Below are 14,780 nucleotides of genomic sequence, written 5' to 3'. Positions count from 1 at the left end.
CTGCGTGTTACCCCAGCCCCTCACCACACACACACACACACAACTGTGAGTTCTGTTAGGTGGGTTTTGCTCACTGTGGTATACCCCGTGCCTGCACACAGAAGAGCAGAATCGATGCTTGTGGGATGAGCCACAGGTGAGGAAGTAAAGCCAGGCACTAGCCTGACCCGGAGAAGGCAATGGCAGCCCACGCCAGTACTCTTGCCTGGCAAATCCCATGGACCGAGGAGCCTGGTAGGCTGCAGTCCATTGAGTCGCTAAGAGTCGGACACGACTGAGCAACTTCACTTTCACTTTTCACTTTCATGCATTGGAGAAGGAAATGGCAACCCACTCCAGTGTTCTTGCCTGGAGAATCCCAGGGACAGTGGAGCCTGGTGGGCTGCCGTCTATGGGGTCGCACAGAGTCGGACACAACTGAAGCGACTTAGCAGCAGCAGCAGCAGCAGCCTGACCTAGGCGGGAGCCACATGCCCTGGTTTGCTGGGGGAGGCCCAGTTTCCACCTGTCATCCGGTGTAACAATCATAGTGCTCTTATTTGCTCCCCAGTGTCCCAATTTGGTGACATATTAAATGGTCAACCTAGTTATTAGAAAGGAGAAGGGCTTTATCCCAGAGCTGCTTTTCCAGCCCCCACATTGGCTTCCCATTTTTTTCCCTACAGGCCCAAAGCTTTTACATCTGGTTCTTGAGATCTTTGTAATAGCTCCCTACCTTGCCCACCCAAGCCCCCAGAAATACATAAGAATTCTATTTGCCCATTTTACTGCAGAACTATCCTCCTGGAGGGTTGCCATGGTGATTGGATGATGTCACTGCCTTAGAAACTGTTGCCTAGGAGATGAGTGATGTCACTTCCAGGAGATGATTGCCATGGAAACCCTCTTGGTGGAACTAGGGGGTGGCCAGGAAAGCAAAGTGGGGTGTGGAGGGCGGATGCAAAAGGGACAAATGTGAAGGGCGGAAGGAAAAGGGAGGGGGAAAGCAGGAAAAAGGCCAGGAAGAGGATGGGGACCATCCCAGGGCAGTTGAAAATAACAGAATCATAGAATCTCCAAAATGCAAAAGTACCCAGAGACCACCCCAAGCATCCGGCTCGTTTTTAGAGGCTGCTGAGAGGTCAGGACATGCTCAAACCAGTTTATAGGTGATGTTAGAACTAAGCTCAAGGACTCATGACTCTGTTTGGTTTTTCTTTTTTTTTTTTTGGCTACACCACTAGGCATACAGGATATTAATTTCCTGACCAGGGATCGAATCCGTGCACCTTGCACTGGAAGCATGGAATGTTAACCACCGGACTGCCAGGGAAGTCCCGACCCTCAGTTTCTTAAGTGGCTCATTGGTAGATTTGGGTGTGAAAACGAAGGATTCCTTCTGTTCACTTTTCAAAATTTTGGTCTCAGGTCAGTCATTTACTCATGAAGTCAACAAATTCTTACTCTGAGCTGTGTGCTAGGCCCTGAGAACTTGAGTGTTATCTTTATAGTTATAATATTATGTTTGTATTGTACCCCCCGCCCTAGTTTTAGCCCCACAAGGACAGGTAATTCACCAAGGTATCCACCCCCAGCACCCTGACCAGTGCCTACCACATGGTAGGTAACGGGTTGTTGACAAGACAGGTGATAAACGCCGTCATGTGGTGCAGACCCACAGTACAGGAGCCCGGGGGGAGCTAAAGATGAAGGAATCCACTGTCAAGTTCGTTTTCCCACAAGCTGTGAGGCCCTTAAACCATTCCTATCTTCCAGGGTCTCTGTAAAGACTCAGAGACCAGGTACTTAGTGTCTGGAACACAGAAGGTGTTCAAAATGGTTGTGCCCATCAGCCTAACATCTGCGTTTTGTAACAGAAGATGATCTACTCAGTCCCACCCAGCTGTGACTCAGTGCCTGGGCCTGCCCCATAGCTGGGGCTTGGGGGGAGGGGGGGTCCTTCTGAGAACCAAGGACTCCCTTGGCACAGCGGAATGCAGCCTACTTTGCAGAACCAAGCAGCGCCCTGAGCTTCCCAATCCCAAGTGATCTGAGATGGCCAAGTATTTACCCGACAATAGCGCCATTATCAAGAATCCTCCCCTTTCCTCCAAATCAAACAAATGGACCTTTGAGCAGGGTTTGAGGAGTTACTGAAAATCTGAGTATTAGCACCAATACTCTTAGAGATGTTCCTTGCCAAGTGTATTTCGTTGAACTGTAAGTGAAATATTAAAAGCACTGAAAAGTGCCCCAGAACAAGATGTGTGTGACATCCATTTTTTATTCTCAACACCAAGACTGTAGCCCAGTGAAAAAAAAACCATGAACAAGGATTCCGGGGATCTGAATGCTAACCTCGGTTCTGGCACTAACTTTGCAGTGTGACTCTATTCATTTCTCTGGTCTCATTTCCCCTGTGGTAACACTGAGATGATCCTATTTCATTCCATAAATTTATCTTGACAAGCTTTTTATCATTTTCCTTTGATCTTGACAAGTTTTAAAACATCAGAGCATGCAGAACTGGAAGCCTTTGAGACCACGCAACAGAGATGCTTTCAGCTTTACATCATGTGTAATTTCAGGTCCTCTCAAAGAACCCTGTTTATTACTTGTGGGGTTGACTGGAATTATGTGTCCATACTTCCCCACACCATGTTCCCAGACCCAAGAGGATGCCTTGCACATGGTACTTAAGAGTTGAATTAAAACTTTTATTCCAAATTAGATGAGGGACCTGAACCTAGAAGGTTGTCAGCTGCCTGGGGCCCACCAGGGGCAGTTAGGACTCTGAATCCGAGACTGTGGATGAAGACAGCCTTAGGTCATGGGCAGAGGCTGTCCTATGATTCCAGAGGTCTGCCAGCTCTGCACCTACTTCCTCCCCCTGTAAGGGAACACAATTTTTCATAAGATGGCTGTGAAGTGAAAATGTGAATGCTTTTTCTAAATCCCCTTTTGTGAGGGGCATTCCTAATGTAAGAACTTACATTAGAAACTTCAAATTAGAAAATTTGAAGTATTTTCATCAAAGCCAAGTGCCTTAGCCACATAAAGCTTGTAGCTTTAAAATACCTGACCTACTAATTGAAGCAAAACTCAGTAATGATTTTTGCTAGCAATTAGGTCAACCTGAAATAGCTTCCTGAGGACAACTCATTATCATGTGGGTCTATCAGGATGAGAAAACAGGTTAAGTGTCCGTGCTGACGAGTTCTGTGCTCCACAACGTAGGACCAAGGACAGAGACTGGGCATGGCCACCTTCACCAGCCTAGCGTTAAGCTTCAGTCGAGAAGGCCCTAAGGTGCTTAGGGCCTTCGTGTGACTGAACCAACCCGCTCGACAAGCATATCCAGTCCCGAGTACCAGGCTGGCAGTGCCAGAAATCATAAGGGGCTGGAGTTCAAGGGTCTAGTTGGTGACACAGGGCTTCAGGAGCGGCCTGGGGAGGAGGCAGATTGGGCGGGGGGCGGGGGCGGTGCTCGGGGAGTACACTAGGGGCCAGGCCTTTCTTGTTCTTAAAACTCAGAGGGAGTTCTGTTACCCTATTTTAAAGAATACTCAGAGCTTTAATAATGATTGCTAAAGATTGTATTGGGTGTCCAAGCTGTGTCCCTAGTTAACATTTTATTCCACATAGTGCAGAAAAAATATTAAGAAAAATGGTGAACACGTACCTACTTTGTGTGTTAAAAAGCAACCAACGTTCTGTGGGGTGGCTGGAGCTACATCCCTGAAGTCAGCACACAGACCCACCTTCCAGAGGGGCTGTGCCTCAGAAGATGCACTAGGGTCTTCCGTTTAAAGGAACCAGCAACAGGAAAAGGGGACCAGAGAGGCCACATTAGCTGGGTTCAGAGAAAACTACTTAAAATTCATGAGTCTTATGTGTATGCCGCAAAACCTGTGATGGAATCAGGGGGCACAGACTCCCTATTCCAGAAATGCTTTGGAGTTTGGAGAGATCGAATCAGGGTTCAGAGCAGGGAGCTGCAACAGCTCTTCAAGAGTGAGAGAAATGAAGACCATACACATAGAGGTAATATCCCCAAAGCAGCATTTTTATTTACCCACTGAATTCCAAAACATTTAATTTAGGAGTCTGGCATTTCATAATCACCCATCTTGATTGACATGGGCTGACACACATGGCGCTGTCAGGATACACAAGGACGATAGCCAAAGAGTTACAAAAAATAAATCCATGATTCTTAAACAATTGCAACCAAAAAAAAAAGTTACAGGTATCAAAACTTTAGATGCATTGCATTGAAAAGAAGGTTTGTGCACGTCATAATTTAAAGAGGCGAACAAGGTGCTACTGAAACCTCACGTTAAAGTTAATTATTAAGCTGATGGAAAGGAGCAAGTGGTCTCTCGTCCCAGCTTCCCTTAATGGTTTTCCATTAGCTAAGAAAGAAGAGGGAGGGGTGAATTCACTTTTGCATGCACAGATGTACTGCTTTAACAAAACACTAGCAGCTGGTTTGAAGTGGACCATTTAAATACCAACTGTAGCCTGTGCGGCTAATTCTCCTCTCTAACTTTCTGAGGCTTTCGCCTGCAATTCACCTAGACAGGCAAGCAAACGACAATGCCTCCTTCAGAACGCACCTGTCTGCACGATCCAAAAAGGGAGCTCCTGTGGGCTCAAAGCAACCGTCAGTCCAGCGATGCCCATGAATTAATTTATCTGGAACTGCTTCCCGGGGGCGGACAGCAGGTCTGAGTAGCTGTGCTGCCGTACAGATAGGTTGAGCACTGGATACTTAGTGAGTGTGGCGAGAGGGGACTGGTGGTGATGGGGCGGGGGCGGGGCGGGCCAAGGCGCTCAGTTGCCTTCTCCGGCTTCCTCGTCCTGCTGGTCGCTCGTCCAGAGGGTGAGGTTGTCTCGCAGCAGCTGCATGATGAGCGTGGAGTCCTTATAGGAATCCTCGTTTAGTGTGTCCAGCTCGGCTATGGCGTCGTCGAAGGCTTGTTTGGCTAGGAGGCAGGCCTGCTCAGGCGCATTCTGGATCTCGTAGTAGAACACGGAGAAGTTGAGGGCCAGGCCCAGCCGGATGGGGTGTGTGGGCTGCATGTGCTCCTTGCTAATCTCGAAGGCTTCCTTGTAGGCCGCCTCTGAGGCCTCCACCACACTGTTCTTCTTCTCGCCAGAAGCCACCTCGGCCAGGTAGCGGTAGTAGTCGCCCTTCATCTTCAGGTAGAAGACCTTGCTCTCGTACTGGAAGTCATTGCAGTTCTTGATGAGGAACTTGTCCAGCAGCGCCAGCACGTCGTTGCACACCGTCTCCAGCTCCTTCTCAATCTTCTCCCGGTAGGCCTTCACCTTCTCCAGCTTCTTCTCATTCCCATCAGCCATGGTCTTCTGCTCGATGCTGCTGATGACCCTCCAGGAAGACCGCCGGGCACCAACCACGTTCTTGTAGGCCACGGAGAGGAGGTTTCGGTCTTCGTTGGAGAGAGGTTCATTGAGCTCAGTCACCTGCAACATCCCCAAAAGATAAACACTGAGACCCAAATTCGAAAACCTGGGAGAGAGATCTTCCCTTCAACCCCGTCAACAAGCCTCCTGAAAAACAGGATTATGTGGTACTTCCCTGGTGATCCCATTGTTAAGATTCCATGCTCCCAGTGCAGGGGGCATGGGTTTGATCCCTTGGTCAGGGAACTAAGATGCTACATGCTGCACACTATGGACAAAAAATATCCAAAATGAAACAGAATTAGAGAAGCCACACAAGAAAAACTAACTGGACAAGGACCCTATAGTCTCAAGGGAGACTACAGTCTAACAGAAGAGGCAGATACCAACTCAAATATATTAGCAGTAAGAACTTTGAGAGATTCATAATTCAGGCCTTGTGCCAAGTTCTTAAAAAGTGAAACAAGCAATTGTCTATCACCACTTCCCTCCTCAATAAATCCCAGACAAAATATAAACACCCTCCCTCTTCTAACTTTCCCCATTTCCCTATCCCCAGGACTCTTCCTCTTCTGCTACAAGACCTTAGCCGGGGATGGTCTTCTCTTCTGCCCAGTCCATCAACCCAACCACACTTCATTCTCCACAGCATCTTCAGCTGCAAGCCGCCCGACATTCCCCAGGAGGCTTGCCCACAAGCTGGGCTCCTCGGTACCATCACACAGATAGGAGTGGTGTCCACACAGGTCTGAAGTAATCCCCTATTCTCTACTCATCCACATCCCCAGGTCCCTCAAGACCTGGAACCCCACTGGTGTTCTCCAAAGACTGCCTTTAGACACTCACATACTCATTGCTTTACTGTAAGTATAAAAAGATTTTATGTTTTCCTGATAATTTGGCCTTTTATGGAAGCAACCCATATAAATCAAAATTCTATCTCAAATACTATGACAAATCTCAGAATGCCTGAATCCTTTAGAATGACACTTTTCTAGGACAATATTGCATAAAACAAAATGTGAGGCAAGAACAGAATTTGGAAAGCTCCTCAGATCTTCCAGTAAGCAAATCCCTACTAAGGCCACTTGATATTAAAGTGCAAGTGACATCCATAAGGAGTCACTATATAATATACTTCATCCTGTGACTAATAAAACTGCTTTTGTTGGGCTATTGCAAAGACACCTCAAGATACGTCCCCAGAGTATATCATTAAAATTGAGTGCATACCTGAAATATTTATATATCACACAGTGTTTGTATAAGAGGCAGTATCATTACTCAGAAAAATCCTAAGACATCTGGAGCATAGCCTGAACTAGTTGTGTGACCTTCAACAGAATACAACTTTTCTGGGCATCAAAAGTCAAATCAGTGAAGCCAGCCCAAACAACCTCCAAGGATTTCTTCAGCTCTAAAACCCTACGACTGTTTCTCCTGAACAGTAACAGGTGCGGTGAAGGCCTGAGGCTGGTGCTGTACCATGGGGGTGCATCTGTGGGGCCCAGGAATCCACAGGTCTGATCCCTTCTCCATCCAGAATAAACCGCCAAAAAAGGCTACTGGGCAATATTTGTAATGACACCTTCACAAGAAACACTAGGGCCTAGGAGTGTCAGTGTTTATGTAACGATCACCTGGTCGCCTGCCAGTCTGAATGAATCACTATCGGCATCAGCTGAGTGTGACTAACAGCTAAACAAGCATTGTTCTCAGAACCCCAGCCAGGGCCTAACTAGGAAACAACTGCATATGTTTAAATATAGTGTTTTTTAATACTCCTGGATTACAACTTGGCTAACAAAAGCAAACTTTTGAGAGGAAGCTAGCTTTATTACTTGATCAGATAACTAAAGAAAATTGGGACTTTTCCCCAGATTGGAAAATTATAGACTGAGGTGAAATCCGATGGCCTGTTGTAAATCAAGATTTATAGCCAGTCTTGGCTGTTGATACTTACTGCAAATAACCTTTGCTAATGTTTGCTAGTGCGAATTCTCAACACTTCAACTTCCAAAATACAGGAGCCAGGATACTTAAAGACAAGTCTGGTCACCCGCTAAGAGGGGTAGATCCTGAGGGCAATGCGATGCAGGGCAGGAAAGTAGGAACTGCTTGTCCCAAGCAACCATCAGAGGAGCCTAGCGGGACAGCCACCTGTGGATTCGGCAGAGATGACTTCCTGCATCTCTAGGATCACAAGTTTCCAAACAGCTAATTAGGAACAGAAAGAGTAGACACGGAATTCTCGAGACAGGAGAGACCTAGACAAGGATTCTCAGCCTTCTTTCTCCTCTGATGTTGGTTCCAACACTCTCATGTCCATCACATGCCAGCTGTGCCCAGAGCAGCACCCCCCCTCCCCCGACACTAAGTCCCCACATGGCCACGCCAGCTTTGAGGGACTCCCCCCCCTCTGCTCACTGCCCCTCTGCCATCTGGTTCTCCTGCCCCACTCCCCACCCCAGGTAATCCTACTTAGATGCTTCCTGAAAACCTTAAGACTGTTGAAGCTTTCCCATTTGGGAAGGCTCTCCTCCCACCTCCTCTGATGACTGGCCTCCCTGCCAGTCATTCTGCTCATGTCTGTCCTCACCAGGGAGCCTCTGGCTGCACCAGCTCCCTTCACGCTTCTCTGCTCTGGACCACATGGCATTTCTGAAAGCATCCAATGACCTGGCTAGTTACGAGTTCATTTATCTTCTTGTGACACCATTGGCTTATTCAACAATCCCCAAGGGCCTCCTCCCACTAACTCAAAGGGCAATAAGCTATGTGTTTGTGAGTAAAAATAGACCTGCTGCCAAAAATAGCGCCTGAACTATTTGGGAAAACTTAAAAGTTCTCAATCTGGGAAACATCCAACCTCAAAAGTAACACTGAACAAACAAGTGAAAAAAAAAAAATCACCCTTGAGCTGCCAGACCACATGGCTCAAGCTGAGGTTTAGATACTCCTCCTCCCCAAGAAGCCTTCTCATCCTTCATGGCCACATACACTCCTACCACTCATTACAGCCACCCACACCCGCATGCTACCAACAAGCTTGCTTTTGATATAGAAGTTTACAACAGAAAAAAAAAAAAAAAAACCCTCAAGAACAATTACATAAACATAACTACATGATAGTCTTTAAGCCTCTTTGGCAGAACCCTATATAGATTTTTAAAAAAGAAAAGTGACCTTGAAGAATGAAAGGTTTTTTTTAGGCTGATTCTTTCCCAAGTTAATGCCCCCCAAAGTGAGGATTCTGCCTGGTGCCCCACTGGCAAGGCACCCATCATTGGTCTCCATTTGCCCTGACCTGGAAAGACCACCTTCTGTCCTCACCAGGCAGAAGCTGCAGGTCCTCCAAGGCCGGGAAGGGACCCGGCTTTGAGCTCACAGCAGGTGAGTTCAGCTAGTGACTATTCCCTCTAAGCTCACTATCGGTCAAAATAGCTACCCTTGTATCATTAAGAAACCACTGTTGTCTTGCTCTGGGCTTTAAGTAGACATTTTCATGGGCCGTGACCGGCATTAAATACAACCCCATCCGAACAGGGTTACTGCACACTACTGCCCTGAGGCACCAGGTCTGAAATCTTCAGAAGCTGTGCGGATTCCAACCACAGAAGTGCCAAAACCCACCACTAAGGAGGGGACACCACTGCAGGGTGAGGAGCAGGAGGGGCAGTTTTGACTGGCTTCAACCTGGACACTTGGGAGAATCTGACCAACCTAAACACTGAAACTTAGGGGGTTTCTAGGATTGTAAAATATACTAAACACAATATGGAGAAACAATCTCTTAAAACTATAATTTAACATAGTCTTGCACTTCTCAAGTCAGAGCAGGAATTCAATTAATACTTTGCTTCCTAAGCTTAAAAAAAAAAAAAAAAAAACTGGTCTTTAAGAGACCAAGCATAATCCAGTTATGTTCCCCTGCTGTAGCTAAGACCCATAAGAGGCAGATTCTGTTTTTAATTAAACTTGACATAAATGACTTCTACCTAATAGAGGGAATTATTTGTTCAGTAAGCCCACTTATGTGACTGGCTCGGAACTTAAGTGACCAATGATGACAATGGCTAAAGGACCAGAAAGTATACGAGACAGAAACTTGATCCCTCAGCCTCATGGGGCATCATCACTGGGTTAAAGGGAGAGCTCTAAACTTGAGAGCCGAAATCTTCACTTTACAGCTCGACCTTGAGGAAATTTCTCTCTTCAAATCTCGTTTGTAAAATGGAGTTAGTAACAGGATCCATCCAGAGTTGTTCTCAAGAGTAAATAACGTACACATGGAATCAAAGCTACCCTTTACTGAGTGCCTAGTAGGTGAAACGGTAAATTTAATAAACCTGATGAACTGTAACATGGAACACACACTTGGGGTATCACCCCCCCCCGTCATTATTTCTGTAAAGTGTGACACTGAAGTCTTATCACTAGTGTTAAGTTCCAGACAAGGACGAGAAAATATATTTTTGTTTTCTTTAAAGGAAAGTTGGGGTTTTTGACAGCGGGAGCTCTTTTGGGGATAATTTAGCAACCCCAAATCCAGATGGGGACAGCTCATGTCAATGCAGCAAAGCTATGTAAACTGCTCACCAAGTGAATGTCTTTTAACTGAGAATATTGCAGGACTAATGCAGAGCCCTCTTTCTTCCTCAGCCATTAAGACAAAGTGATACTTACATGGGCAACACAGCTTGATGGTTCACGCACATTTCAAATAGTAGTACCAATGTGGCTGTATGATGCCACACTGATCACAGTTCTGGTCCACCTCAAAATCATCCTGTTTCCATATCTGCAACATGGGTTAAGTCCCAGCCTAGGACACTCAGCGGGCTCTAACCTTTCAGAGAGCACTTCCTCACTCCCTACTTCCTGAGATCTTACAGCTACGGCACTGGGCTGGGCCTCAAAAGCTGCAGCTTTGTTGCCTGCACTTAAGATTTCTACAGATAGCCTTCAAGTCCTTCAGGTGTATTTCTCTACATCCTTTGTCAATGACTGTGCAACAATATTAGAACACACCACGCCATGCCAAATAATTTTGACATTTTATAACTTCATGATTGCCACCTCCGTTTCAGTATGACTAAGGGTAGTGACATGACTGAATGATGTCTATCCATGAGTATTCACTAGAAATCTATCTGATCAATTACTCTTTCCTTAGATCACTTAGTTTTATGCATTAATATTTTTATCCCACATTATGGGTTTATCTTATAGTTTTCATGAGAAACTAGGCTCATTTTATGAGGTGATGAACTGTATAAGATCATTCCAAGCCTGGTCTGAAAAGGATTTGTGTTCCCGAATCTTTCACAACTTTTCTTTCCACTGTTTCACTCTATGTAAGCAGCTAGGTGTGAGATGAGCTGGAAGATACACCTTTACTTAACTTCAAAAACATTTCTTGCCTCTTCAAATTAGGGGATGAGACAGGGAACTGCAGCTCTCAACTGATGTGAACAAACACCTTTGTTTTCAACATGCGTGATTTTTTTTAGGCCTTACCGACATCCTCCTCCAGGTGACGCTGGTAGCATAAGGAACATCAGTCACTACAGGCAGGCAATATTATTAGGTATCATTTAGATGATAAAGGAAACAGAAAACAAGTTAGAAAAATGAAAGCTAAAAACTCATTTGACAGGAACACCAACATAACTAGTTTTGCCCTTCAGAGGACCAGGAGACAAGAGATGTGCGCTTCAAGGTCACAGAGTGGCTGCATCAGAGCATTCCCTCACTCAGGTGCCTTACAGCAGTCTACTTACCTGCCCTAAAGAGAACCCCCATAAACCCAGAGAGTTAACAGAATCCCAAATCCTCCCAAAACCTGTATTTCAGGCCTAGGATATTAGTGAAATAGGGACTAAGCCTTCTAAATAACATTAAAAATTTAACGTTCAAACATCAACTTAGGTAAAATGTGAGAAAGTTTTCCACTGACCTTGCTGAGTCCTTTCCAATAAATATATCCATTAATTTAGATAAGAAAAAATTTTTCTTTAATAGAAGAAACAGGCATATTGACCAAAAAAGTTCTCGTTTTAGCAGGAGTTACCTTGAGGGACTGGTCTCACAATTCTGAGATGACTAGAGCTTGGATTCAATTTTCAGCAGCCTATCCAACCCACCAATTATTTCTGATACCGATGTTATGTTTCCAATACACGTTTGCAAAATCCTACCTTAACGTCTCATAGAAAATCTGTGGACACAAGTAGGAGGCTACAGGAAAGCATTTTTCAAGCCTGCTTACAAAGAGCAGAAAACCAATTATTTTTTCTCTGCAAACTCTATTCCTTTCCTGTTACATCTCTGCACTCTCCCCTTACTTCTCATTTCAAATTTCCTGTTTCCCACAGCTCCACAACTGCCTTCTAGTCATTTTCCCATAATCTCAATCACTTTGTTTCCAGCTCCTTTTTTAGTCCCCAAAAGGCTTCCAACACTGCAGTCTTCAGGTCCCACTGGCAGGACAGGGGAGGGCCTCACTAAAACGTCCAGAGAGCAGCCTCAACCTGCACAACCTCAGTGCCACTCAGTGACTAGGGAGAAGAGGCGCACTTGAGTGTGGCTTGCTGAGTGGACACAAGTGGCTTTATCCCAAAGATTAAGCTCAGGACTCCTTGCGAAGAAATGCACTCATAGTCAATCTTATTTCTGTAAAATCTGCTAAATTATTAAATCTTCTTTTTTCTTATGAGACCCTCAGAATTACATAGACTTCAGGTTCCAAACCTACATCGTCCCTGGCGTGGATGAAAAGCTCCTTCTTATCTAGCCCATAACACCCTGCTTGGGCTCAACTGGAGATAACCAATGAGTCAACAAATGGGCGGTGGTGATGGTAGTTTCCAGACACCTGGTTCAAGGTATGATGTGGAGGATATGAAAAAGATAATGCTTCAAATACCCTCCTTACCTGGATAATCCTAAATTTGGACCCCAACAACAGTTTGTATTAATAACAAAAGCCTTAAAAGGAGCTTTTCACATGACTCTGAAATTTTAGAGAGCCACTGTATTTGAGGATTTTTCAGTACCAAATCTTCTCCCAAGCCAGGAAAAAAGGGCAAAGGAGCTAAATAACCCAGGACAGTCATTCTTGACCTTAAACCCACTGGCACTTGCCTTGAGGGATGGGTCAAGGGCAGCTCTGAGTCCCACCCCCCGAGTATCTGAGTCTGCAGGTCTAGGGTGGGGCCCCAGAGGATCCGCCCCCGTCTCAGGAGGTTGTGCGCTGGGTGAACAGGGCAGGTTGCCCACTGTGGCTCTAGCCCTGTGACCTTGACGCAGAGAGAAGTAATGATCATCTAAAGAAGACATGAAATACTACGAGGAGACAGAGCAGTGAGGGGGTCGCTGGAACTCTAGGTCTCAGACACGCAGGTGGTGTCTAATCCAAGGCACTGGCCAGGGTGTGGCCGGCCACGATTCCTTCCCCGGAAACGGAGCTGCAGGCGGGTCTCCGAGGATCTCGAGCGGGCAAAGGCACATGGGTTCGGCTCGCCCAGGAGTCGCAACCCGTTTGGGGTTCCAGGCAGACGGGCATCCGACATGGGAGGGGGCCCCACGCCTTCGCCTGACTGCAGGGTAGGGGTCTCAGCACACAAAGCGGACCCCGGGCGTGGGAGGATGGAACTAGAGTGGTTCCGGCGAGCAGAACGAAAGCGCATCGGGATTACACCGACTTCGGGTCGTGGCAGCGGAAACCAGTGGAGACAGGGCGCCACTCACTAGGTGATTCTTTATTACAAGTTGGGGTGCATGGAGGAAAGCGAGAGGGGGTGCCCCAGCCTGGCGGAACGGACCGGAGGAGGAATGCGGGTCCCCCACGTTCCCCCGGGAACCCTCCCCCATTCGGGGCTCCAAGATGGGATGCCGCGCCCCCCATCCGCCCGCGGGGTCCCCGCTGCGCCCCCTCCCTGGAGACCCCACCCCGCCCGGCCGCAAGAAATGGCGGGACGCGCGGCGGGCGCGGGAAGCGAGGGCTGCGGGCCGGCGGCCGCGCCCAGCCGGGCGGCGGGCTCGCCCCGGGCCCGAAGGGGCTGCCGCCGGGCCGCCCACCCCTCCCCTACGCCGGGCCCCCGGCCGACCGCCCGGGCTCCCGGCGCGCTCACCGCCTTCATGGCGGAGGCCATGTCGTCGTAGCGCTCCGCCTGCTCGGCCAGCCGCGCCCGCTGCAGCAGCTGCTCGCGGTCCCCCATGTCGCTGAGCCCGGCCTCGCTTCCCGCTCCGCTCGCTCGCCCGCGCGTCCTCTCCGGTCGCCGCGGAGGCCGCCGCCGCGCACGCGCACTGGCTTGCCGGCCGGCCGAGGCTGCAGGCAGCAAGCAGCGCCTCTCGCCCTCTCGCTGGCTCGCCCGGCGCTCTGTGGCTCGCGCCGCGGACGCCGCCGAGGGAGGACAGGCGGCCGCGCGGGGGGGGATGGGAGGACGGGAGGACGCCTGCGCAGTGGGAGCTGCCGGGCCGGGCGGCGCGGAGCGGCGCGAGTGGGAGGGGGGGAAGGGCGGCCCGGCCCTAACGGTCTATTTCAAGGTGACGTCACCTTCTATAAATAGCTGCGGCCACCGCCCCGCCCCAGAGTCGCGCAGGCGCCGTGCGAGTGCTGCATTTTACCGCCGCAGAGGTGGAGGTGCGAGAGGGGAGACCCGGGGTGGGGACTGCGGAGCCGGGCCGCGGGCCGCGGGCCGCGGTAACGGAGGCCTCGCAGGCCGCGCACTGTCACGGCCCCAGCCGGAAAGGCGGCTCGGAGTTCAGGATAGACGTCTGGCTTGAGGAGGGACCCAAAAGCAAATACACTTAGTGCTTGGGAGAGCCAGGAGGCCGCGTGCCCGAGGGGCGGGCGGACAGACTCGCGCCCGCCCAGCCTGGCGGTTGGGCTTCTGTGGACCACACCCTGCGCTTGGGTCCGCGCTGGCTGGGCGGGGTGGGGTCCGGTCTTCGGGGACAGCCCCACGCACATTCACTCACGGGGTCCCCGCCCTGGGAGGTGGCCTTATCCCTTCCACCACGGGAGGAGGGACTGAGAGGCCCCGCTGGAACGGGTAACACCACACACCTGCCAGGAGCTGGCCTGGTGGTATAGGCCGTTGCAGGCATATGCTATTTAATGCTCACAACCCCACCCTCGTGGGCGCTGCTGGCTTCCCCATCTTTCAAAGCCAGAATAGTGACGTGCTGAAGGTTACACCGCCTGTAAGTTGTGGCACGATTCCCCCTGTGGGAAAGAGGAGAGTGGACCAGCTGTTCACTGAGCCCAGTCCTGGCGTTCCACGCTGAGGACCCCTGGTGCCAGGCCCTGGGGAAGGGAGGAAAATCCCAGTGACTGAAGCCTGGCCAGACTTAATAAAACATGC

At 48.9% G+C, this 14,780-nt stretch overlaps 1 protein-coding gene across 2 annotated transcripts; it reads right to left on the bottom strand.

Moving 5' to 3' along the window:
• Window positions 1-4,024: 4,024 nt before the first annotated feature.
• Window positions 4,025-13,796, bottom strand: YWHAH (tyrosine 3-monooxygenase/tryptophan 5-monooxygenase activation protein eta). Of its 2 annotated transcripts, none has more exon segments than NM_174492.2 (2): window positions 4,025-5,469; window positions 13,545-13,796. In NM_174492.2, coding segments are annotated over 2 exon segments (741 nt in total). In that variant the 5' UTR covers window positions 13,632-13,796; the 3' UTR covers window positions 4,025-4,815.
• Between the last annotated feature and the right edge of the window lie 984 nt (window positions 13,797-14,780).

The sequence above is a fragment of the Bos taurus genome, chromosome 17, assembly GCF_002263795.3.
Source record: "Bos taurus isolate L1 Dominette 01449 registration number 42190680 breed Hereford chromosome 17, ARS-UCD2.0, whole genome shotgun sequence".
NCBI lineage: Eukaryota > Metazoa > Chordata > Mammalia > Artiodactyla > Bovidae > Bos > Bos taurus.
The sequence above is the reverse complement of the archived record's forward strand: the minus strand, read 5'-3'. Positions and strand labels throughout refer to the sequence as shown.